At 36.9% G+C, this 26,103-nt stretch overlaps 1 protein-coding gene across 2 annotated transcripts in view; it reads right to left on the bottom strand.

The window, feature by feature from the left end:
• MRE11 (MRE11 homolog, double strand break repair nuclease) overlaps nt 1–26,103 on the bottom strand; it is a 72,304-nt gene that overhangs the window by 45,461 nt on the left and 740 nt on the right. For both annotated transcript variants that reach the window (XM_035009369.1, XM_035009368.1), the window contains exons 2-10: nt 25,873–26,000; nt 23,892–24,024; nt 20,065–20,225; nt 11,872–11,959; nt 10,591–10,732; nt 7,446–7,560; nt 2,767–2,952; nt 1,690–1,861; nt 348–428 (exon numbers count right to left, since the gene is read on the bottom strand). In XM_035009369.1, the coding sequence (XP_034865260.1) occupies nt 348–428; nt 1,690–1,861; nt 2,767–2,952; nt 7,446–7,560; nt 10,591–10,732; nt 11,872–11,959; nt 20,065–20,225; nt 23,892–24,024; nt 25,873–25,892 (1,098 nt within the window). In that variant the 5' untranslated portion in view covers nt 25,893–26,000. The remainder of the gene's footprint in view (nt 1–347; nt 429–1,689; nt 1,862–2,766; nt 2,953–7,445; nt 7,561–10,590; nt 10,733–11,871; nt 11,960–20,064; nt 20,226–23,891; nt 24,025–25,872; nt 26,001–26,103) is intronic.

Genomic DNA, 26,103 nt, shown 5'->3' with positions numbered 1-26,103 from the left:
GGCCTCACTGAACAGATGAGGGGAGAGTGTGAGAGTAGAGAGCTGCAGGAGGTCACAGGGAGTGAGGGGAGAGAGAGTAAAAGATGGAGTCAGACTTGGCCAACCTATTAAACAAAACAACAGACTATTCAGAAAATGAAAAAAATAAGAAAAAAAAAATCAAATTTATCAGAATCAAACTATGATTAAATCAAATCCTGACAGCTTTTTTATTTCTGGTGCCAGATGGTGATTGCTTTTATTACTGTATATACTCTTCTTACTAATTTTTTTAAAAAAATTATGTAAACTGTGTAGTACTATCCTCTGAAAATCAATAAAGTTTAATTTATCTACATAGGACTTACTCGCAGTCGTATAAGAGGCTTCTCTGGCTGTCGAGAATTTCCCAGACGTTCTCGTTCGGCATTTTCAAGCATTTCTTTAATCTCAAAATAAAAATATTGTCATGACTTGGAGGAAGGACACTACACTAGCGGGGAGAGGTCAGAGAGGACATTGTTGAACTCCTACAATGCAACCTCCCACAACAAAGGATTACCCAGTCTAAAATGTCAGTTGAGTCAAGGCTGAGAAACCTGACATAGGCCTGACCAATCAATCCATTTTCTACCTCCCAAGGACACACACATGACCTTAGTCTAACAGAAAGCAGTGCTAGGAGTTGATCTGGAATGACTGGGAAAACAGGTTCTTTCTGCTCTAAGGACTTGGTGAGTCTGGGGGCCACCCGGTGGACATACTGTCCTCAGGGTGAAGCTTCAGACAACAACCTACAGAGCGGGTGCCATGGGGGCTAAACACAGAAACTGCAGTCTTAATATGAGTTTTTGGGTCTACTCCTCTTGAAACCAGCATACTCTTCAACTTTTCAGCTATGTGAGTTACATGTTGCCAGGAAGGCCGTGACACTGGGTGAGTGATTTCATCTAAGGTTCGGTTATTCTTTCCATAAAATGCAGATGACAGGCTCTCCCTACCTACAGCACTGTTGAGTGGATTAAATGCAAAATGCTATCAACAGTGCCCAGAATATATGCGCGATCGATGAATATCAGTGATAATTGTAAGAATTACAAGCAATTAATGGTATTAAGCTGTCAATTTACATATTATCAAGTGCATTTGCGCAACTTCAGCAGCAGCTCTAGAATTTCTCAGAAGTTCAGGGGTGGCAAATCTGCATGGAAGGTGAGGTATGGGACTTATGTGGAAGCTACAAGGCGCATAGCAGACACATTTAAAGATTTCATGTGGGGTACTTTTCAGGGTGAAAGGGATGCTTAACAGAGATTTTTAGAGATGCTAAGGCTTTCCTCATCCTCCACAGTATCCTCCCATTCCCAGTCAAAGCCACCGCCTGCTTTCATAAATAAAATGAACAAATTATCAAATCAGTATAAAAACAAAGAAAAGATTATGTGTAGGTTTTTGAGGAAGAGTAATGGAACTGGGAGGGAGCTTAATTAAACAAAGTTTCTTCTACCTTTAACATTCTTTCATCTCCAAGACTAAAAAAAATGTCTTTGATACAATTAAACTCATTTATAGAACAGCAGTGCTTCCTTATGGGCTTCATGAGACTGTAACAAGTACAAAGACTTCTTCCACTCTACGGAAGTATTTAATTCAATGTAAATCAACTCTCAGCTAAAGCAGATCTCATTGACCTTTATCTAGAGGAATTACCTTCTCCAAACAGAAGCTCTGTATGGCCTGGGTTACTTTAGGATTATCTGGGTTAAAAATGTCTGGATGATCAGCCAGAACAATATCCTCCATGAAAAACTGTCGCACTGTGTGAAGAGGAATTTTTTGCATATTCATCTTCCTTCCTTTTATACGCAGCAAACCGACATGTCTGAAATGAGGAGGGAAATGAAAGCCTAGTCACTCTGTAAATTTTCTTGGGAAAATGTGCACACCAAAATTATCGTATCTCTAAGTTCCTACAAAATATTTCTCTATAAAATCATACTCTTAAAAAATTTTTTTTAACAACTTAATGTTTTATCACCAGAAAAAAATGTTAACATTCTTCCCCAGAATAAAATCCACTTATCCCTCCCTGCCTAAACAAATAAACACTTTAGTGAGGGAAGACAGACAGACAGTAGGCAGGACATAATGTTACCAGGACTATGACAGTAGTATCGATGGTACAGACCATCACACATAAATAGATTATGCGTGAGTATATACGTACACACACATGCATAAAATGAATTAGCAGAACTCTGAAGAAAAAAAGCCAAACTTACATCCTACCATATTCTTTAAACCTATTATTATCATAACAATCAAAATCTGAGTGGATTCAAAAGGTGAAATCCATTATAAAAACTGGGCTTAATCACTGTTAACTACTTTATCATATAATTCCCCTAAAAAATTAAAAGAAATGAGATATGCTATAATGTTGCATTTATAACCAGAAAAATCTCAATTAAATGGCTTTAGGTGAATTTGTTTATAAATGGACTTTGTGAAATTAGTAATCATCATCCATAGCACTCTAACTTGAAATTTAATTGGTAAAAGTGTTAGCCCTGAATATGTCTAATGAGCAGCAAAATCATTAACACTACTGGGACGCTATCCTGTTGAAAATGGCTTTAAGATCTGGGAAAATAATAAGACTACATCAAATAACTAATCTTCATAAAGAAATCTATCATATAAAAAACCATCAGTACTTTGAACCTGTAGGATGATTATAGCAAGAATTTCATTTTAATTGATTTGCAAAACAAAACAATTACTTACTTCTTTACAGCTTCTCCTGGGGAAAGAGAAGTAACCACTGAACTTCCAGGTTGTGATACATAAAAGAGCTGTTGTTCATTTTTGGTTGGAGCTATTTTACACTCATGTTCATGGCCCCAGATAACAAGATCAATGAAGTCATCCAAAAATTGTTCTGGAATGAAGTTAGTACTTCCGTGTTTACTCCTATACCAAGATTTTAAAAAATAAATATAAATGTCCAGAGATATAGAAACACTTCATAGTAAGTAAAGCTGTACAGATCTTTCCTTCTCCATTCATTAAAGCCTTATTACATTTCTTATTTGTGCCAGAAACTATTCAAGGGATTAGGGGTGCTAAGATAACACCTAATTCCTCCCCTCAAAAGGTTTACAAACTTGCAGGACACAGACAAGTAGGAGCCGCAAGAGAGAAACTGGTCAATTCTACACTGAGAGGCAGATTGCAAAAGGCTTTACAGAGGGAAAGTCAGAAAAGCATGCACTCCATCAACAGTGTGGCTGAGCAGAATGAATGCAGGGAAGAGCTGGGAGTGAAATCAGAAAAGCAGCAGCACGAGCTCTATCAATAGTGAAAATGTATAAATCGCTTTGACTATATGTAAGGTGGGGGGGCGGCCAGAAAATGAAAGTGAGTTAAGTCTAAACTTTGTAGAATAAAAACAAATTTCTAAAGATGTCCAGCCATTTTTTAACATGTTTGTTTACTGATAAGAATGGGAGTTAAGAATTTCAGTCTTACAGGGGCGCCTGGGTGGCTCAGTTGGTTAAGCGACTGCCTTCAGCTCAGGTCATGATCCCAGGGTCCTGGGATCGAGTCCCGCATCGGGCTCCCTGCTCTGCGGGGAGCCTGCTTCTCCCTCTCCCACTCCCCCTGCTTGTGTTCCCTCTCTCGCTGTGTCTCTCTCTGTCAAATAAATAAATAAAATCTTTAAAAAAAAAAAAAAGAATTTCAGTCTTACATAAGAGATGAGTTTTCAATATTAAATAAAACATTGTATGAAGATTTGCAAACCCTGGTTTTATACCTAGATTAGTTGTCATTATTAAAAGATACGTGAAAACCCAAAGTGAGGAAAGACAAGAAGGAAGTTTTCCCTAACACTGACTTTATCACTGGGAATTTAAGTAAAAGTGATCAAATACTTCAACCTAACATTCACTTAACGCAAATCAATATTCATTCATTCAAGAATATTTCCTGCAGGTCTACTCTGTGCCAGGTGTCCCAGGCCTCTTCTAGATACTGGAGACACAGCAGGGAACAAAGTCCTTGCTAGTGGGGGAGTACGTACATGTGTGTGCATGTGTACTCACACATAATCTGTCAGGTGGTGGTAAGTGCTATAAAGAGAAATAATGGGAGAAGTGACACAAAACGGGAATGTTACTATGCAGAGGGTGGTCAGGATAGGCCGCTCTGCCAGGCAACACATGAGCAGAGAACCACAACGAGGGATCAAGCATGCAAGGGAAGAAAGGATCAGTCCTCGGCAGACGGCTGAGTCCTGAACAGAGTCCTGCAGCAGATCGATGGCAGAGGTGTTGAAGTGATAATGTATTCAGTGAGTTCAAGGACAGCAAGGAGAGGAGAATGGCAGAGCAGAAGGAATGCAAGGAAGAGCTGAAAGTGAAATCAGAGAAGCTGCAGGCTCGTGTATCTAGGGATATTTTTATGTAAAAAACATCTATCTAGGGTATGACATAATCACAGTTACTGAAGAAACACAGAATAACTTGAATACTATAGGACGCAACTGTGCCTTCATAGAGCACTGACTCTCCATGGAAGAGGGAAGATTATGCTGGTGGGCTGACTCTGATTTGTGACTTAAAAGTTGACCAAAACATCCCTATGGAAATATTTTGTATGATAAGGTGCTCTTCCACTTCAGAGTCTACTTTCTTTTTCAGCCAGAGAAAGAAACCGGCCCATGTATAGACACAAATTGGAAATAAAGTAAAATATAAAAGGCTCCTGAAAAGTCACTCACTAGGACAAACCCTGTTTTTTAAAAGTCCATGAAAGCAATAAAAAAGTACGTAAGAATGGAGAAGGTGACAAATGAGCCAAACGGTATTACAAAAGAACTGCATAATCATGTTGAAGGGGCTGGGGGAAAAGGAGATGGCCTAAGTAAGTCCAGAAGTGGTGTTTTAACTAGATATAGTAAGGCTAAAGACTAAAATAGCTTATGTAAACACTAGTTGGCAAATTTGTTTCTCACGGGTACCGGTCAGCAATTTTGAAATTACCTTATATGTCAACCCAAATTGAACAAATTAATATATTATAGATAATATGATCCAGGTTTCTGTTAGAGAAAGAACTCCCACATAAAAAAAGGGAGAAGAAAAAAAAATGAACCCTGTCGGGCTGGGTTAGAATAACTACAAACTCATGCTTGCCTGTGTGTTTTTAACAAACACAGATGTGTATTCACAGGTTAGGATATATACACATATTTCCTTAACTCTGATCACTGAGGGCTGAGAGAGTCCCAGCTGCAACAAGCACATCTATCGGCCATATCTGGGTTTCTAAATACTGTTCTCCAAAAAAGGCAATCAGGGCTCCACGGAAAAGTGGTTGATTCCAGGGCTAGGGTACAAAATACAAGATGAGCCTGGAGCATCTTGTGGTACCAGAAAGTGAAGGACATGATCAAAAATAAATAAAAAGGAAGAGGGCATGATGAAAGGACAAAGAGGCTAAAATACAAGAACTCTCAATGGTCAAAACTGGAACAATTAGAGCAACAACAACAACAAAAAACCTGACAGTACTGGATTGTAACTCAAAGGATAAAATAAATATCCTTCAAGTCCGTAACAACATAAATAAATGAACAAATAAACGAGAAAGAAGGGACAAATCTTCCTTATAGAAGAATTTCAATTAATAAATGCAAAAAGAGGGCGCCTGGATGGCTCAGTTGGTTAAGCGACTGCCTTCAGCTCAGGTCATGATCCTGGAGTCCCGGGATCGAGTCCCACATTGGGCTCCCTGCTCAGCAGGGGGTCTGCTTCTCCCTCTGCCCTCTTCCCTCTCGTGCTCTCTGTCTCTCATTCTCTCTCTCTCAAATAAATAAATAAAATCTTTAAAAATAAATAAATAAAATAAAAAATAATAAATAAATAAATAAATAAATAAATGCAAAAAGAATGAGGGAAAATAAAAAACAACAATTACAACACCACAGCATTCATTGCTGGAAATGAGATCCACCAAAGGATGTTAAAATTAGTGGGCAAAATTTTAAGGCCAAACAGGATATTCATATACCCTCCAAGTATTTTTCCCAAAGTATTAATTACAAAATGGAAAATGGGACCTTGACCCTGGAGCAACCTGGCATACACCACCTTCATCAAATGATCAATGTTATCATCACCAGCAACTAACCATTATCAACATCATACTACCCATTCCCATTCCTGATGCTGCCATTCCACCTCTCATTCTGGTTGAAGTTCTTGGAGTCACTTATGATTTTTCCTTCTGACTTTTCCCTACTTTGGGATAGTAGAAAGGGTAGCAGAACTGGGAAGCCCTAAGCGAGTCGAAGAACAAACTCCCAGTGGGTGCCAACTTATAGGGAGACCGCACTTACTAAAACTCTGGCCTGCTCCTCCTCCTTTGAAACCCACTGTTTGAGAGCGCACATAAGGCTGCCTCGTAAAGCCTTCTCTTTCACGGGGCACTTAGTGGGCTTTAGTACCAGAGTATTCTGCACTGAATAAATATCTGTTCAGTAATAAATTATACAATCAGGCCCAAACCCCTTTGGAGTCTTCCTTGTAACTTCTCAGGTTTGTCCCTTCCACATCAGTTTCACTGCCATCACTACCGTCATTCCACACTTTAACTGGAGTCACCACACAATACATCCTGCATCAAGTCTTCCGTCCTTTCAATCAGTCCTGCACCCTACCAATAGATCAAACTTCTTCAAAATGCTACGAAAAGGCAGCTGATCTAGCTACATTTAATATATTCTAGAAAAACACCTGATATATGCATCAGGAGATGCATGTAAGAGTATTCACAACAAAAAGGTTTAAAAAAGCAAGACTCTGGAAATAACACAAAACATTCACCAACACAAGAAAAACTGTAACTGTACAGATCAGTGAAAATTAATTATGCTTTTAAGCATCAAAATGGATGAATCTTAGTAATATCATGTGGAAAATAATAAGCCAGCTACAAAATACACAGCAGGGTTCCAGTTTAACCAAAACTAAACAAAATACTCGTTAAAGATATAGATGTGATTAAATGATAAAGCAAAGCAACAGACTGATTAAATACAATTAAAAATAGTGTTTCCCTCTGGGTATATAGAAAGAGATGGGGTCAAGGAAGTGCATGGGATAATGTACTGGTAATGTTCTACTTCTCTGCTGAATTTAAGAGTATTCAATTTTATGGTTATTCTTGTGCCTTATCCATATGTCATAAATATTCTTTACAGATACGATTTATTGGAAACAATTTCAAAATGCAGTCACACAAAGCACATGTAAGTTTTGCATGATCCTGCACTGACAACTTTCAAAGAATAAGGAACATTTTATGGAAATATGGAAGCCTGGAAACAGAGATTTGAGGAACCTCAATACTTGACTCAAAAATTTAGAAAAAAAAATTTTTTTCCCAAAGAATACTTTTACCTGTTCTGATGAATCACAAATAAGTTAAACCAAGAGTTCTCATCTTCTTTTGGTCTCAACATTGTTACTTTTTTATTGACGAACATTCGATAGAGCCTTTCATCTGGAATGGAACCTGAAACAGACATTATTTTAAAACTGGTTTCTTGGTTTAAAAATCAATGTTTTCTTTCTAAATTATGTGTTTCTTCAAGTATTTCATTTTCTTATTAGAGATATATTTGAAATCTGGAATCATTATTTACAAATGGTTGTGTTCCAGGTTCTTGCATGACAGCTGCTGAGAAGACACTTGTAATTTAAAAAATGTTTCCCATGCCAGGCATACATACCTTCAAAATCTGGAAAACATGGCATGAAAATTTGAAGTTTTCTATGCTTAAATTCTTATTAAAATTTCCAGTAATACTGTTTTTCACTATCCCTTTATTTATTATACATACTTTTGATCTAATATACACATTATAAACTAGAAATGTTAAAAAGGATGAGAATACTTAAATACATTTATTTTTTATCTCATTCTCTTTAACATCTTTATTTTATAATGTGTGTATCAGATCACTATTCTTATATATATATTTTTAAATAAGGATATTATGCTTTTTATTAATATAATGACTTCTAAATAATTCTTCCTGTACCCCAAAGGATCACCTTAGTCTAGTGGAGAAGGCCAAAAAAACAACTAAATACATAAATTCCACTTTTAAATATCATAAAAGGGAAAAAGGATGCTAAGATGGCAAATATCAGTGGGGGGACAAGTTGCTACTTTATGCAGTCATTAGGGAAGGCCCTGGAAGAAAAGCCAATAATGCAGAAGCCAAGAACTGGAAAAAGTCTAGCTTCTTAAAGAGAATTTCTAGAGTGTGACCAATGGAACAGATGGTGGAATGCAGAACACATAAACTGGAAACAAAAAAGTCAAGACATACAAAGTCCAGGGCATTAGAAGGTTGACCTACTTAGGTGTTGAAGCCTTGAGAACACTGACAAAATCTGAAAGTAGGTAGGTGAAAAATTTGAGGGGAAAGGGCAGGGCAGTTTAGCCAATTAGCCTCAAGGGGGACAGGGTGTTTATAGACAGGAAAGGAAGTGGCAAGCAGGGAGAAGGGGGATAAGTGATTCCTTCCCCCCACCCCCCTACCCCTGCTTCTGCCTTAAAGTCTGTAAGAAGCCAGAGAGAAGTGTGTGGGACACAGAACCTTAGGGATCAGTCAGTTTCCCTGTAGGTCGGGAGTAGAGAAGAAACGTGAAATGTGGGAATCTGTTAACTGTAGAGAGAGGGCTGGGGTGAGAATGGGGGGTGGGGGGGTGGAATCCAGTTAAGGAGAAAAGAACAGGATGAAATGAGAGTTTGGGAGAAAATGGATGACCTGAGGAATGCTCCAGGCAGTGCCTGAGGCATATTGGGATCTGGCTTAGTCTGAAAGTAGGAGATCACCCATTTTCTGCAGATATGATCCCTAGCACTGCAGTGATTAAAATACCTGTTAGCATCTTTTGAAAAAGTATATTTCACTTCTTGCTCTACCACTTGTGAAATCAGACATAACACTCTGATCTCATTTTCCCTCTCTCTAAAATATAGATAACCATGATGCTTTTCTACTTTTTAGAAATCATGAGGGTGCCTGGGTGGCTCAGTCATTAAGCGTCTGCCTTTGGCTCAGGTCATGATCCCGGAGTCCTGGGGTCAAGTCCCACATCAGGCTCCCTACGCAGCGGAGAGTCTGCTTCTCTCTCTGACCCTCACCCCACTGTGCTCTCTCTCTCGCTCGCTCTCAAATAAATAATCTTAAAAAAAAAAAAGAAAGAAATCATGAAAACTGGACAAAGACTGTAAAAGTTCCCTAGGGTAAGTATTTACATAAACCACCCATCATAATTATTCTTTTAAAAAACATATACAAAGAGGGGCTCCTGGGTGGCTCAGTCGGTTAAGTGTCTGCCTTTGGCTCAGGTCATGACCTCAGGGTCCTGGGATGGAGTGCCCAGTCAGGTTCCCTGCTCAGCTGGGAGTCTGCTTCTCCCTCTCCTGCTCCCCCTGCTTGTGCTCTTTCTCAGTTGGGCAAATAAATAAAATCTTAAAAATAAAATATACACACACATACACACAGAGACTTGAATGAAGTAAATAAAGTCTCCTAAGCTTCTATTATATTAAAATCACTCAAAAATATAAAAACTATGTTAAGGCTACAGTGTGAAATTTTTCCTAATTTCTCTCAGGGCCCATGATTTAACATGGAATATAATTTTTAAAATTATACACAATAAAAACAGCAAAGCTATAGCATTCATAAAACAAAGTATCAAGCTGAACTTAATCCAAGGAAGACTCAACAAATAGACTTTGAATGCACTCTAAATTAAATATCCTTTGATTTTTTGTTCATATGGAATCAAGCCTAGCAAATAGGTTTTTACCTACTGGACACTAAATAAATTGAAGATAGCCATGTTGATAAAGCAAATATTCTGAGCATTACAGATGACAGCTCTGAGCTAGCAACGTCTAACAAAAATACAATGAGAGCCTCTAACGCAGGCCAAATATGTAATTTTAAATTTTCTAATAACCATATTAAAACAAGTAAAAAGAAACAGGTGAAATTAATTTATTTAAGCTAATATATTAATAAGGTATTTTACATTTTTTTCTAAGTCTTGGAAATCTCCTGTGATTTTATATTTACAGCGTATCTCAATTCAGACCAGCCGCATTTCAAGTGCTCAGTATCTACATGAAGCTGGTAGTTATTGTACTGGGCAGTGAAGCTTCAGACATTTCAAAGACTTCCAAGATACCAAAATGCAGCTTTTCAAATTACTCTATAATTCTAACATTCAGGATTCTATATCTGAGTCTAAAAGAAAGAAAAAAATCAACAACAGAAACTAAAGGAATTTTTTTTTAACCAAAACTGCTATTAAAAGAAGTATCAAGGGGTAGTGGTCCTTATTAAACACAAAAAATTTCAACCAAAACCTTCTATCATTTTTTATAGTCACTTATCAGGAATAATTAGAATGGCCTCACTTTTTTCCATGCATCAACAAAGTTAATTCCAGAATTTGATTTCAGTTGTTGTTTAAGCAACTATTTATTGACATAAACAGTAAAATAAAATCATCTTACCTAAGCCATATAGAGCAATTTTTGTGCTTCCTTTTTGGAGCAAAACTGGACTAATGTCTATCTTCTCCACAGACATTGAACGTCCAAAATGATTTACAAATCCAGCACAACTTAAAATATCTAGGGCGCAGAGTGCGTCTGCCTAGGCAAAATATTTTCAAAGAATATTAATGTATATCTAAAAAGAAGTAATCTACATATCACATTATTACCTATTAAAGTATATTCCATATACTAAAACAGATTAAGATAGTGCCTTCTCAAAACAAAACAGATTAAGATAGTGCCTTCTCAAAACAAAATTACAATAGCAAAAGTATTTGCTACCTTTCTTCAATTACAAATGACCTACTGCAACTGGAACCACGTGCTAAATACACAGTTAACATTTCATCAAAACTTATGATGTGGGGCGCCTAGGTGGCTCAGTTGGTTAAGCATCTGCCTTTGGCTCAGGTCATGATCCTGGGGTCCTGGGATCGAGCCCCGCGTCAGGCTCCCTGCTCAGTGGGGAGTCTGCTTCTCCCTCTGCCCCTCCTCCTGCTCATACTCAACTCGCGCTCTCTCTACCCCAAATAAATAAATAAAATCTTGAGGGAAAAAAAAAACTTACGATGTCTTGGCCACCAAAAATAAAAACCAGGGGCACCTGGGTGCCTCAGTTGTTTAAATGTCCCACTCTTGATCTCAGCTCAGGTCTCGATCTCAGAGGCATGAGTTCAAGACCAGCATTAAAAAATAAATTAATTAATAAAAACCAGCCCTGAATTAAGTGCTTTGTAATATTAAGCAGACCTCTTAAGCCATGGGAAAAAAAAAAACTAGGCAACTAATGATTTATGATATTAATGATCAGATAAAACAAAAAGATATTTTAAGTGCAGGACCCTCTATTATTGCTTCCCCATCAAACAGGCAGTAAGATGATCTAATTTAGATTTAAAACTTTTGATGAGAAATCATTTCCTACAGGTAAGATTTTGAGATAAGAGACACAAACACCAGGTAAACTCTAAAGTTTTATACAAATGTTAGGTATTCATTCCTACTCCTGGTTACTTATTGTTAACTTCAGCACTAATGAAATAAAAGCATACCTCACACACCAATTATAATCCAGATTTTAGAAAATTATCTAAAAAGCAGTATAAAAGCTTATATATATAAATGATACAAAGTCAACTTGACTTTCTGACTCAATTTGACTAAAAATTTCTGGGAAGGACAAGAATGCTTTCCACAAACTAAAGTGACAACAAACTGTAAGAACCCAATAATTACCCCTGTGGGATCATCATGATTGCCATGAATACTAAACACTGGAATCGAAATGTTGAGATTGTCATCTTGGTAGTTCACCCACGGAAACCTTAAAAAAAAAAAAAATTAATGTTTCTATAAAAGACAAAAGCTGTTTTCCCCAATATCCTCCTCTAAAAAAATTAATGCAATTATGGGCAAACTGGATGATGTAAATTGGCAGAAAACCACTAGTTTGGAGCTTTAAAGAAATAAAATGACAGGCAACAATTCATTTCAATTCAAGTTTGAAGTATCTCAAAGTACTACACTTTAAAGAAAACACTGCAATATACGGTATTTGTGAACTGTATGAAAGAGAGTTATACCTGACTAATGGAAAGTAAAGAGGTCTTAAGAATTTTGAAAGCCTTTGTATATAGTTATTTGTAGGAGGAGGAGGGATGGAAACACACCCTCTTTGGAATCCAAGATTCAAAATTCCAGCTCTATCACTTACTACTTGTGCAATTTACAAGTCTCCCACCCACTTCTGCCCCTAGTCATCCAGCTCTTCTTCTCAGAGGCAAATGCAATTAGCAACTTCTAGTGTATCTCTGCAATAATGTCCTATACCTTCATTAGCAAATAAATGCACCTCCTTCCTTCTTACACAAATGGTAGCACAATATGGATTTCTGTACCCTGCTTTTTCATTTCATGTTTTAGAAACCATTCGATATCAGTACATAAAGAGCTTCCTTGTGCTTTCTTTGGCAGGACAGTACTTCAATTGAATGGGCTAGCATAATGTGTTTAAGTAGTTACCTAACCCATGGACATTTAGAATATTTCTAGTTTTTTTGCTTTACAAATAATGCTACAGTGGGTAATCTTGTACAAAGTTGCCCTTTGTGCAAGTATAAGAAAATATCTAGAAGGGAATGAGGTCAAAGGATAAGCATGCATTTGTAAATTTGAAAATACTGCCAATTTCCCTTCATAGAAGTTGGACAGATTTACACATAATATAACAGCAATGCATGAGAGACAACTTTTTCCCTTTATTCTTATCAACATAGTAAGCCACCAAGCTTTTAAATTTATGCCCGTGGTTCTAAACCCTAGCAGCATGTTAGAATCATCTAGGAATCTTTTAAGATGTAACAATGCCAGGTGCCTGGGTGGCTCAGTTGGTTAAGCGACCTTCAGCTCAAGTCATGATCCTGGAGTCCCAGGATCGAGTCCCGCATCGGGCTCCTTGCTCAGCGAGGAGTCTGCTTCTCCCTCTGACCCTCCCCCCCCCATGCTCGCTCACTCTCTCAAATAAATAAAAAAAATAAATAAAAAAAAATAAAAAAGATGTAACAATGTCGATGACACACTCAGAGAGTATTTGACCTGGAGACTGTTATTAGTATCTTTTTTAATACTTCTAGGTAACTACAATGTGCACCCAGAATTGAAAATCACGGATCTATGCCAATCTGACAGGAGAAAAATATCTCAGTAGAGCTTAAGTTTGTGAAATGAATGAATTCTATTTTGTATTTTTCATATTCTTATAATATATTTAAATGCCACTTTTTCTGCAAACTATATCCGTATTCTTTACCTACGTTTTTATTCACTCTTGGATTTTTAAAATTGACTTGAAACAGCTATTTATCTATTGGGGAAATTAGACTTTAATTTGCAATGAGTTGCAAATATTCTTCCTAGTTGAACTCTTGACTTTTTATTTTGTTTCAGGCAGTTTTTGCCATGTACAAATTTACTTTTATAAAGACAAACATCAATATTACTTTTATGGCTTCTCAGTTTGTATCATACATAGAAAAGCCTTTCCCACATCTAAATTTTTAAGAAATGTCTAATAGTTTTTTCTAATACATTTATTGAGGGCTCACTTCGGCAGCACATATACTAATACATTTATTGAATAATCCATGTTTCTCCTGGAGATATGAAACACCATCTTCTCCAAACACTAAATTCCTACATGTGTTGAGGCTATTTCTGGAAGCTCTATACTCTTTCACTTATCTGCCTATCAAGTCATGAGTCATATCACATTTTTAATTACTGTAGCATTGCATTTTTTCCAGCTTTATCATGAATAATTGACATATGACAATGTGTAACTTTAAGGTGTACAATGTTATTTAAAACATATATATTGCAAAATCACCACTACAGCTAACACTTGAATCATGTCACATAATTACCGTTTCTTTTTTGTGACAAGAATATTTGAAATCTACTCTTAACAACTTTCAAGTATAAAATAAAATATTATCAACTACAATCACTATGTTGTACATTAGATCCTCGGGACTTACTCATCCTGTAACTGAAAGTTTATACTCTTTGATCAACATCTCCCCTCTTCCCTCAAGTCCTGGCCCCGTTAACCACCATTCTAGTCTGTTTCTGAGTTGATTTGTTAGATTCCATACATTAAGTGATGCTACACGGTACTTTTCTTTGTCTGACTTATTTCACAGCGTAATGCCCTCAAGGTCCATCCATGTTACAAATGGCAAGATGTCCATCTTTCTCATACATGAATAGTATTTCATGTTCATATACACATGCCACATCATCTTAATCCATCTTTATCCCTTCATCCATTGACAGGCCCTTAGGCTGTTTCCGTATCTTGGCTACTGTGAATTAATGCCACAATGAACACAGAAATGCAGATTATCTCTTCAAGATCCTGTCTGCATTTCTTTTGGATACATATCCAGAAGCGTACTGTTTGATCATATAGTAGTTCTATTTTTAATTTTTTGAGGATCCACTATACTGCTTTCCATTGTGGCTTAGTCAATTTACATTCCCACCAACAGTGCACAAGGGTTCCCTTTTCTCCACATTCTCCTAAACATTGGTTCTCTCTTATTTATTTTTTTAAAGACTTATTTATTTATTTGAGAGAGCGAGAGTACATGAGAGGGGGGAGGGTTAGAGGGAGAAGCAGGCTCCTCGCCGAGCAGGGAGCCTGATGCGAGACTCGATCCAGGGACTCCAGGATCATGACCTGAGCCGAAGGCAGTCGCTCAACCAACTGAGCCACCCAGGCGCCCTCTCTCTTATCTTTTTGATTTTAGCCATTCTAACAGGTGTGAGGTGATATCTCATTGTGGTTTTGATTTGCATTTCCCAGACGACTAGTGATTTTGAATAACTTTTCATATACCTGTTGGTCATTTGTAGATCTTTAGAAAAATGTCTATTCGGTTCCTTTGCTCATTTTTAATTAATTGGATTTTGCTTTTATTTTTTTCTTCCTATTGAGTTATATAACTTCTTTACATATTTTGGATGTTAACCCCTTATCAGATATATGACTTTATTATTTTCTTCCATTCCATAGGTTGCATTTTCATTCTGTTGATGGTTTCCTTTACTGTGCAAAAGCTTTTTAATTTGATATAGTCCCACTTGTTTGTTTTTCCTTTTGCTGTCAAATCCAAAAAATCACTGCCAAGAATGATGTCAAGGAGCTTACTCCCCATGCTTTCTCCTAGGAGTTTTATGGTTTCAGGTCTCACATTCAAGTCTTTAACCCATTTTGAGTTGATTTCTGTGTATGGTATAAGAGAGGGGGCAGCCTCATTCTTTTGTATGTGGCTGTCCAGTTTTCCCAATACCATTTATTGAGAGATTGTTCTTTCCTCATTGTAGTCTTGGCTCCTTTGTCATAAATTAATTGACCAAATATGCATGGGTTCTGTGCTCTTTAATCTGTTGTAATGACCTATATGTCTGTTTTTATGCCAACACCACACTGTTTTGATTACTACAGCTTTGTAATACAGTTTGAAATCAGCAAGGGTGATGGCTCCCCACCTTTATCTTTCTCAAGACTGTTTTGGATATTTGGGGCCTTTTGTGGTTCCCCACAAATTTTAGGATTGTTTGTTCTATTTCTATGAAAAATACCATTAGAATTTTGATAGAGATTGCACTGTATCTGTAGATCACTTTTGAGTAATAAGGACAGGTTAACAATATTAATTCTTCCGATCTACAAGCACAGAATATCTTTCCATTTTTTCTCTTTATTTCACCAATGTCATACCTTTCAGCATACAGACCTTTCACCTCCTTGATTAAATGTATTCCTAAATATTTTACTCTTTTTTTTCTTTTCTTATTTTATTTTTTTCTTAATTTCTCTTTCTGCTAATTCATTGCTAGTATATAGAAATGCAATTGGTTTTTGTATACTGATTTTGTACCCTGTAGCTTTACTGAATTCATTTATTAGTTCTAACAGTTTTCCGATGAAGTCTTTCAGGTTTTCTATATATAATATTGTCATCTGCAAATAGAGATGATTTTACTTCTTCCTTTCCGATTTGGATGCCTTTTATTTCTTTTTCTTGCCTAACCACTCAGGCTACGACTTCTAATATGATGTTGAATAGGAGGGGTGAGAGTGGGAATCTTGTCTTGCTCCCCATCTTAAAAGAAAAGCTTTCAGCTTTTCACCACTGGGTATAATGTTAGTTGTGGGCTTGTCATATGTGGCTTTTGTATGTTCCCTCTATGCCCACTTTGTTGGGGGAGTTTTTATCATAAAAGGATGTTGAATTTTGTCAAATGCTTTTTCTGCATCTACTGAGGTGACTGTATAATTCTTATCCTTCCTTTTCTCAATGTGGTATAATACACTTTCATATCTAATGGGGCTAGTCATTACTTATCAGTCTTTTCTTTCAGTTTCTCTACCTTTTCTTTTGTCTTTTTTTCTATATGAACTAGTAAACTAGAAGGGGGAATTATTCAGAATACAGCACAAAGAGATAAAGTAACAGACAATATAACAAAAAGATTAAGACATATAAATAATATTCAAGGGCGCCTGGGTGGCTCAGTTGGTTAAGCAACTGCCTTCGGCTCGGGTCGTGATCCTGGAGTCCTGGGATCGAGTCCCGCATCGGGCTCCCTGCTTGGCGGGGGGTCTGCTTCTCCCTCTGCCCTCTTCCCTCTCGTGCTCTCTGTCTCTCATTCTCTCTCAAATAAATAAATCAAATCTTTAAAAAAATAAATAAATAAATAAATAAAATAAAAAAATAATAATAATATTCAAAAAGAGAAAGAATAGGAAACAATGTTTGAAAATGTAATGGATAACAATTTCCTAAAATGGCTGGGAAAAAAAAAATCCTCAGATGAAATGCATGATAGCCAAGCAGAACAATTAGAGCTAAATCCACAGCTAAATATGCCATAGTAAGACTGCTAAATGCTAAGGACAATGAGAAAACTTAATAGTTACACCTGAGTGTTCTCTTTTTGCCACTTACTATTCTAAGCAATTTTCTTATTTCAACTGCTTCTCACAACAATTCTGTAAGATCACCACTATTGTTTTCCCATTTTATAATTATAAAAGTAAGGAAGAGCAAAGCCAGGACTCGAAATCAGATGGTCTTGTACCAGAATCCATGCTTTTATTATTATTATTTTTTTTTTAGATTTTATTTATTTATTTGAGAGAGAGAGAATGAGAGACAGAGAGCATGAGAAGGAGGAAGGTCAGAGGGAGAAGCAGACTCCCTGCTGAGCAGGGAGCCCGATGCGGGACTCGATCCCGGGACTCCAGGATCATGACCTGAGCCGAAGGCAGTCGCCTAACCAACTGAGCCACCCAGGCTCCCCAGAATCCATGCTTTTAATCACTATGTTATACTGCTCTTCCAGCAACTAAAGTAATAGACTTCCCAACAGCAACAAAAAATGAGAATTTGCTACTCACTGACATTCAATGAAAAAACTACTGAAAACTATACTTCAGAAAGAAGGAAACGGAATCCAGAGGAAAAAATGAAATACAAGCAACAACAGTGAGCAAAGAAATAGGTAAATAGGTTTGCAAAGGCAGATGGAGCAGTTTAAAAATAGCACGCAGTTTAAAAATAAGACGAAAGAGGGGCGCCTGGGTGGCTCAGTCGTTAAGCGTCTGCCTTCGGCTCAGGTCACGATCCCAGGGTCCTGGGATTGAGCCCCGTATTGGGCTCTCTGCTCTGCAGAGAGCCTGCTTCTCCCTCTCCCACTCCCCCTGCTTGTGTTCCCTCTCTCACTGTGTCTCTCTCTGTCAAATAAATAAATAAAATCTTAAAAAATAAATAAATAAAAATAAGATGAAAGAAGAAAACTAAAGTTCTGAATAGAAGACAGGTAAAGATATTGATCAGAATTCCTAAAAACAAGGCTATATGTTAAAATTATAGGAATCTTTAAAAATCCAATTCTATACTCAGCCAAACTATCAATCCAGAGTAAAGGTAATATAGCCATTTTCTTACAAACAAAAATCCCTTAAAACTTTACCTCCCAACATGAACTTATTTTAAAAATATAGATAAATAAATAAGAAATAAATGGATAGGTCTGTTTTCATGGGTTAGTACATATACATGTATTTCTTAGCTCTGGGCACTGAGAGAGCCTAGAAGCAGTGACAAGATAATAGCAATGTGCAAGCCCAGCATCTAGATTTGGGCTTTCAAATACCATTCTCCAAAGGAACCAGGGCTCCTTGAAGAAATGGATGGGTCTAAAGCTATGAAAGGGAAAATATAAAGTTAGCCTGGAGCATCTTCTAGTGCCAAAAAGTAAGGGGCGGGGGGAAAGATGACGGTATGTCAAAAGCAGATAGGAATCAATCTGAAAAAGCACCCAACGGCTAAACCTAGAACAAATCATTTGAGCAACAAAACAGATTACAATAGTATTAAATTATATCAAAGGAAAAAAATGGGTTCATACTGATGTAAACAACTAAAGTTCCTACTGATAGACAACTGAGTAAATAAATTAACAAATGCAGGACAAGGGACAAATCTTCCTTAAAGAAGAATTCTAATTAATAAATGTAGAAAAAATGTGGGAAACAGAAAATCACCATTAAAACACCACAGTTAATAACTGCTATAGACAAGAACCACTGATGAATGTTAAAATTAGTGGACAAACTTTAAGGAAAAACAGAATAGGTGCACAGCCTCAAAATAGCTCCCTCAAAATACTTACTAGTGACTATGGTAGTTTCAATACGCCCATATCCTGTGACACTCCTTCCTCTCTCTAGGAAGAGGGAACTTAAATCCCTCTCTTTGAGTGTGGGCTGCACTTAGCAACTCACTTCTAATGAACAGCGTATGAAAAGGGAAAAATCCTAACTTGACAGCAGAGAACCCTGGCAGACACCACCTTAATCAAGAGATCAAGGTTATCCTCACCAGTAATAAGCCACGTTGACAGCATGTACTCCGGATATGCAATGAGAAGGGCACTTTACCTCTGTGGAATACTCTTTCCTGAAAACCCACAATCCTGGTCTAATTATGAGAAAAACCCAAGTTGAGGGACAGTCTATAAAATAGCTGACCAGTATACTTCAAAATTATCAAGAAAATGAAAGGTAAGAAAAGACAGAAAAACTGGCATAGTCTAAGGAGACTGAGAGAATACTTCAACTACATGCAGTGTGGTATCCTGTACAATGTTTAAGAAAAAATATGGGACTATCTACGACATGGGGTTCTAGGTGGATGTCGTCAGTCCGTCCCCAAAGTACAAATCTTAAGGAGAAAAAAATGATGTATCTGACGAAAATTAAGTATTTGTCAAGAAAAGTCTCCATAAAAAAGTCAAAAGACAATCCACTGACTGGAAAAAAAAAATAATGCTTAACAGACGTTTAGTCTCCGACACCTGGGTGGCTTAGTCCTTAAACATCTGCCTTCGGCTCAGGTCATGATCCCAGGGTCCTGGGATCGAGCCCCACATCGGGATCCCTGCTCTGCGGAAAGCCTGCCTCTCCCTCTCCCACTCCCCATGCTCGTGTTCCTGCTCTCTCTGTGTCTCTCTCTGTGAAATAAATAAATAAAATCTTAAAAAAAAAAAATTTAGTCTCTAGAACATATAAACAACCTCTGCAAATTCAAAGGAAAAGAAAAAAATACCAATTTTTAAAATGGGCAAAGGACATGAACAGGAGAAGATACCAAAATGTACAATAAAAATTTGGGAAGATACTCAGTCCCACAATTAGGAAAATATAAACTAATACAATCAGTACAGAAAATTCAAAGAATTATGCTTACTATGAAAATAGCTTTTAGTGAAGGTGAAATGGCTGTTAAAAGGTGTTTGTCTTTTACAGAAAATATTATACACAAGGAAACATTCACTTAAGCATTTAAATATACTTACTTACTAAAACCAAAGTTGACTGACTGATCGCTGAGAATTTCAAACTGTACAGGACGATCACCCATGCAGTATTTTCTTAATAACTCAAGGCAGGTATGTAATGTTTTTCTTGAGGGCTTATTTTCATGAAAAAGATCACCACCTAACAAAATAAAATCCACCTAATCAACAGAAAATAGTGTGAAAATTAGTATGTTTTATGGGTAAGAACGTTAAAACTATAGATTAAAGGGGTAGGAAAAAAACTCATAAAAGATACTATTGTGTATGAAGATTTAAAGTTTTATATTTTATTTATTCAAGGGGCCTGCCAGTCTGTTGATTAATCTGACTCCAACTCAGGTTCTTAGGCCACCTTTCAAAAAAGCCACCTTCAAATTATTATACCAAACCTCTGACTCATGCTACTGGAAGTGACCAATATTTCTTTTTTTGTTGTTGTTATCTAAATCAAACACAAATTTAGCACTTTAACAGCACCTATGGACAAGAGAGCCAATTCAATTCAGATTACTCAGTCAATTCATTCAATAATTACTTAGGGCTCCTATAGGCACTGGCACCCAAGGAAATAGCAATCTACAAAACAGATGATGTCCATGCCCTCATTAAACACTGACAGAGTGCAATTCCCTATACTGGGCCCTGAGGATACAAATGATGGATAAAATACAACCTCTTTCCTAAATATGTTCAGAGTCTAAAGAAGAGACAAAGTGTTACACATGTGAACAGAACTCAAATTCAGACATGCACTAGAATGGGTATGTAAACAAACCAGGAGCAGCAATGACATCACAATCAATTCTAACTGAAGGGAAAAAACTCATTGAGGACAGGGAGTCCAGAAGGGATATGCCAACACGGTGGCATATGAGTTGCACTATGAAGAATAAATGAGACTTTAAGGAAGAGCATTCTAGAAACAAGAGAAAAAAAATTATACAGAAAAAGAGTTCAACACTCATAATTTCAGGAAGTGTATAATCTACCTAAAGAAACTTGATTAAATTCTTAATTATACAAAAGAACCCAGCAGTACAGATCACTTGGGCTACAGCAGTGAGGGGGAGCAGAATATAGCACCCCCCAAAAGTGTCACTTTGGCACGTGGACTGTTTTGAGCTAAAGGCAGTTAAGACTGGGCAGACTCAGGAAAAGCTTTTTTTTGTTTGTTTTATCCCCCTTAACTGCCTGAAAGAATTTAGACAGGGGGCCTATACTAGGAAGAGAGCTATTACCAGAGAACTTTTTATCTCTGCATGGCATGGCAAACATTTGCTCTTCCCATCTTCCTATGAATTATCTTCCTCCCCTTTGAAGTCCCAGACCTCTACCCCCTCTCTCCTTAGCTCAGGATGGCAATATAAGCCTCAATTACCTGACTGTCAGGGAGTCTAATATTTTTATGAGGTTCCTATACATACAAAATTTGTTTTGCTCCTGTTCATGTGTCTTATGTCAATTTAATTATTAGACCAGCCCAAGAACCTAAAAGAAAAGAAGGGAAAAGTTTTCCATCTTACAGTAGTCAGAGAAGCTTCAATAACAGTGTGGGACTAAAGCTAGGTCTTCAAAAATGAACAAGAGTTAAGGACGAAAATGATCACAACAGCATAGGAAAAAAACAACAACAAAGAAAACAAAACAAAAAACATTTCAAGGGGGAGTAGTGATCTAAATGATATAGTTTCACTTTTGCAAGATGAAGAGTTCTGGAGGTTGGTTACACAGCAATGTGAATGTGCTTAATGCTGATAAAGTGATGGTAAATTTTGTTACGTGTATATTTTACCACAAATTAAACAAAAAAAATTTTTTTTTCATTTTTAAAAGCTGGTTTGTGACTCCAGGGAACACTGAAAAGGGCACAACCTGCTTCTATGGTATTCCAGCCGAAAGTGAATCTAATCATGAGGAAATATCAGACAAATCCAACAGAAGATTCTCTAGCAGGAAACAGACCTCCTTTGGCTCCAAGTTTCTCTGCCCTCAGGGATATGAGGAAGCCATCTTAAAAGGAGATAGTACTAAATATTCCCTTATTCATTAACAAAATTTTAAGAGTTACCTACTGCTTGCTAGATCCTTCCTAGATTTTAAGATACAGCATGAACAAGCAGAAAAGATTTTTCACTCTCATGGGAGTTGACCTTCTAGTGGAGAAGATCGATAGTAAACAAGTAGCCAATTCAATATATTATTTCAGACGGTGTTATGAAAAAAATAAACAGAGTAACTGAAGTGTTTGGAGATACCCAGGAAGACCTCTCCAAAAAGGTAAAACGTGCTCCCCAGATGTGCAGAGGTCCCAGAGGAGAACATGCTAGGGTGGATGGAGCACACTGAACGATGCAGAGAGTTGTAAAAGTCTGCTGGCAGGGGCCAGATCAAGTTGAGCCTTGTAGTTTGAATTTTATTTTAGTCAATGGAAGGCCACTTGAAGATTTTAAGCAGCAGAGTGATATGATCTGTTTTATGTTCACTTGGCTGCTATGCTGAATAGATGTAGGGAAAAAGAATGCAAATAGAAAGACCAATGGGGAGTACTGCAGTCCAGCAAAATAGGATAAATGTTTTAGGCTAAACACATAGGCACAAAAACACTTTCCATATACATTCAGGAGGAAGAACCAAAGGACCTGCAGAAAAACTGAACAAGACTCTGAGGAAAAGTCAAGGTTGAAGATACTAATTTGTAAGTCACAAGCATTTATGTTTACTCCCCAGCTCTCTCCTAAAATGTCCAGGACATTTCAAGGGCTTGCTGGAATGTTGACCTGAATGCCCTATTGGAATCTCCAACTCAAATGGTCTAAATCAGAATTCATCACCTTCCGACATAAAGAAGTACCTCCTCCTTATTTAGAAGGAATTTCTATTATTGGTACCACCATTCACCCAAACTTAACATACTCTAGACTTTGTCCTCTCCCTTTCCCTCCCCAACTTAACACACTCTAGACTTTGTCCTCTCCCTTTCCCTCAACTTCACCCCTGAAGTATGCAAATCTAATCTTTGAAATACCTCTTGCATTCACTTCCTCTTTTCCATCCCATGCCACGGTCTCCAATTCACCCTATACCCTGTTGCCAAATGATTTTCCATTGAATTGGGTACAAACGCCTCAATCTGGCCTTTGAAGCCCTCCTAATGCAGCTCAAACAGCGTTTCTGGTCTTTCAGCATGCTTTCTAACATGTGGCCTACTAATGAGCCAAACTGACCTGTTGTACCCCTAACCTACCTCATACTGTCTCACCTCTGTGCCCTTCCTCCTGTTTCCTGTGAAATGTACATTCTCTATGCTCTTCACCCCTCAAAAGCCTACTCATTCTTCAAAGCCCAAGTTAAATGCCACCTCGTTCATTAAACTGATCTTGCCTTCCTCTATATGTGATCTCTTCTACTTCTAAACTCCCAGAAAGGCTGATTGTAATTTTCTTATGGTTCTTACCACGTAAGACCTTGCATCTGAGCATTATGGACATCTGTCTTATCTCACATACCAGTATCCTGTATGTTCTTGGCACACAGAAACGATGAGTCATCTTTCCATTTCAAACAGAAACTGCCACAGGATCCTGCACTCAGTAAACACCCCATAAATATGTGTAAACTTTCACAAACTTCTAACAAAACCAACTCCTACTTTAATTAAGGTCACAAAGCACTTAAAATCTGCTTTGGGTTTGTAGTATATTGATATTTAAGCAGGCAATGTGAGCATATGAGCCTATAAAACAAACCTCCAACTTTAAGAAAGGACAAGAGTCTACCGACTAAGGGAGCATAGTAGAAACTGAAAAAATGTAAACCAAACTCACTTCCTTTTCCTGGGCAAGTCTTAAAATTTCATCCAGTGTTACAAACGTATCATTTCCTCTGACTGCATCTTTCTCCATAAATCCCAGATGAATATCTGTTGCAACTAAGATTTTAAATGTATTTTCATCATCACTATATAAAAAAAGAAGAAACATTTCAATATAATTCATTAAAAGATGAATCAAGAAGATTAAAACCTAAATTTAGAAGATATATAATAGTTATACAGTAAAATCACTTTTCTAGCTTTTAAAATAGGTCTGAAAATTTGAAGCATTCAACAGATCTTCAATGTTACATAGTTTGCCTACACCTAATTCAAAATAGAACAAACACTCGTGAACTTTAAAAAGATTCTGTGACTCCTTTCAAAAAAGTATAACCTTATTACAACTCCAGTGTTACACACTCCTTTGGACCCTGGACCTAAAAACTTCATTGTTTTCCAATTCTGTTCCATCCCGAAATCCCAAAAGGATTTGACCCCGTATCTAAACTTGCTATTTATCTATTTTGCACTCTTCAAGGAAAATCAGAGTTGACTGTTAATTTAAAAAGCCTTCTTACTTTATAAGTAGATTTTGTCCCAATAAACTAGTAACTCACATTCAAGCCCCTGAAGACACCTGCTTGATTCTATTCCCTACATAAAGTTAGTGTTTCATTAACAAATCTGGCCAAGTAACAAAACAGATTTACAATTCCATCTGAATTTGGTAGTATCCAAAGGTACTCTCATGTGAAGCAGCAATGTAGTAGTTATTAATACCTTCTTCAGTTTAATGTAACTTTTAACTTTCTTTAAAATACTTGGGGCAGCTGGGTAGCTCAGTTGGTTAAGTGCCTGCCTTTGGCTCAGGTCAGGAATGTATTTCGGGGATCCCTGCTCAGTGAGAAGCCTGCTTCTCCCTCTCCCTCAGCCCCTCCCTCCCACTCAAGCTCTCTTTCTCAAATAAGTAAATAAAATCTTTAAAAAAAATTAAAAAAACCTTTCTTTAAAATACTTATGTATCTATGAACTCTTCTCAACTTCTACATGTAAAGAAGTAGGTATTATTATCTTTGAAAAATGAGAAAACTAAACAGAGAAATTAAGAAATTTATCACACAAATAAGTGGAAGAAACAGGATTTAACCACTCGGTCTATTTTCACTAAACCATAATGAACTTAAAACAACTTTCAGATATATCTCCAAAATTGAAATCTTTATATATGAGATTTTTCCAGGAAAGATTTCTCTTCAGAAACTTCAAAGATGAAATATATGCACAAGTTCTAACTGCTACACACACACCGGCTGATCAGAATACTTTCAAAATCACATTACCCTATGCTTCCACAGCAATTTATAAAATATTTTCAAATGAATTCCCTCATTTAAACATCTACATTAATCTGAGAAAGGTAATTTTGTTCCAATTATATACATAAAGTGAAGAAATTGATGCAAGGTTCAGAGAACTGCTAACTTGCCCAAGGTCACACAGTATTAACCAAGGAATTGAAATCGGGGTGCAACACTCCAAGTCTAAAGCTTTTTCCACATAACTTCTGATTCTTTTATTGATTTTCATTTTACTCAAATTCATTTCCAATTTATTCAACACTAGAGCAATTTACTACTCTAAAAATCTGCTTAAACAGGCTTGCATTGACCAGTGTGACTTCCCAACAAAAGTTCAAGAATATTGAGAGCTTCAATATTTTAAGACAAAACCTAAGAATATAAACTTACATACTACAGTAATATACCAAATTACTGCAAGGCCTCAATCTATAGCTATATATTATCTTTTAGTTAGCAAACATATATTAATTTTTTAACATTCTAAATACTCTTTTTGATGACTAACATTTCTGTTCATAGGCAAGCTATTTACTGCTAATTTTTTAAATAAGTTTTCGTTCATGGTGATCATAGTTGATGGGCTTTAGGAATCCAAAGCAACAAAAAAGATCCCAGAAGACAAGTTCTTACAGGGCATCCGCAGGACTCATTTTTATGGTCAGTCCAGCTCCTCTGGAACCAGTTTTCTCTCCAAGTACTCCTGGGTCGTGTGATCAAATACGTCAGAAAACTCACTCGGTTCCAAATTCTAGCAAATTCTAAAAGCAAAATTACATTATTGTAAAACATACATTCTTTTAAAAAACTACCAATTTTAGGAATCTCATTTTCATCTACGCACCTACTATATTTTTATTTTTT

Source organism: Mirounga leonina, unplaced genomic scaffold (assembly GCF_011800145.1).
Source record: "Mirounga leonina isolate KUSES-001 unplaced genomic scaffold, KU_Mleo_1.0 Mir_153, whole genome shotgun sequence".
Taxonomy (NCBI): domain Eukaryota; kingdom Metazoa; phylum Chordata; class Mammalia; order Carnivora; family Phocidae; genus Mirounga; species Mirounga leonina.
This window is presented reverse-complemented; position numbering and strand designations above follow the sequence as displayed.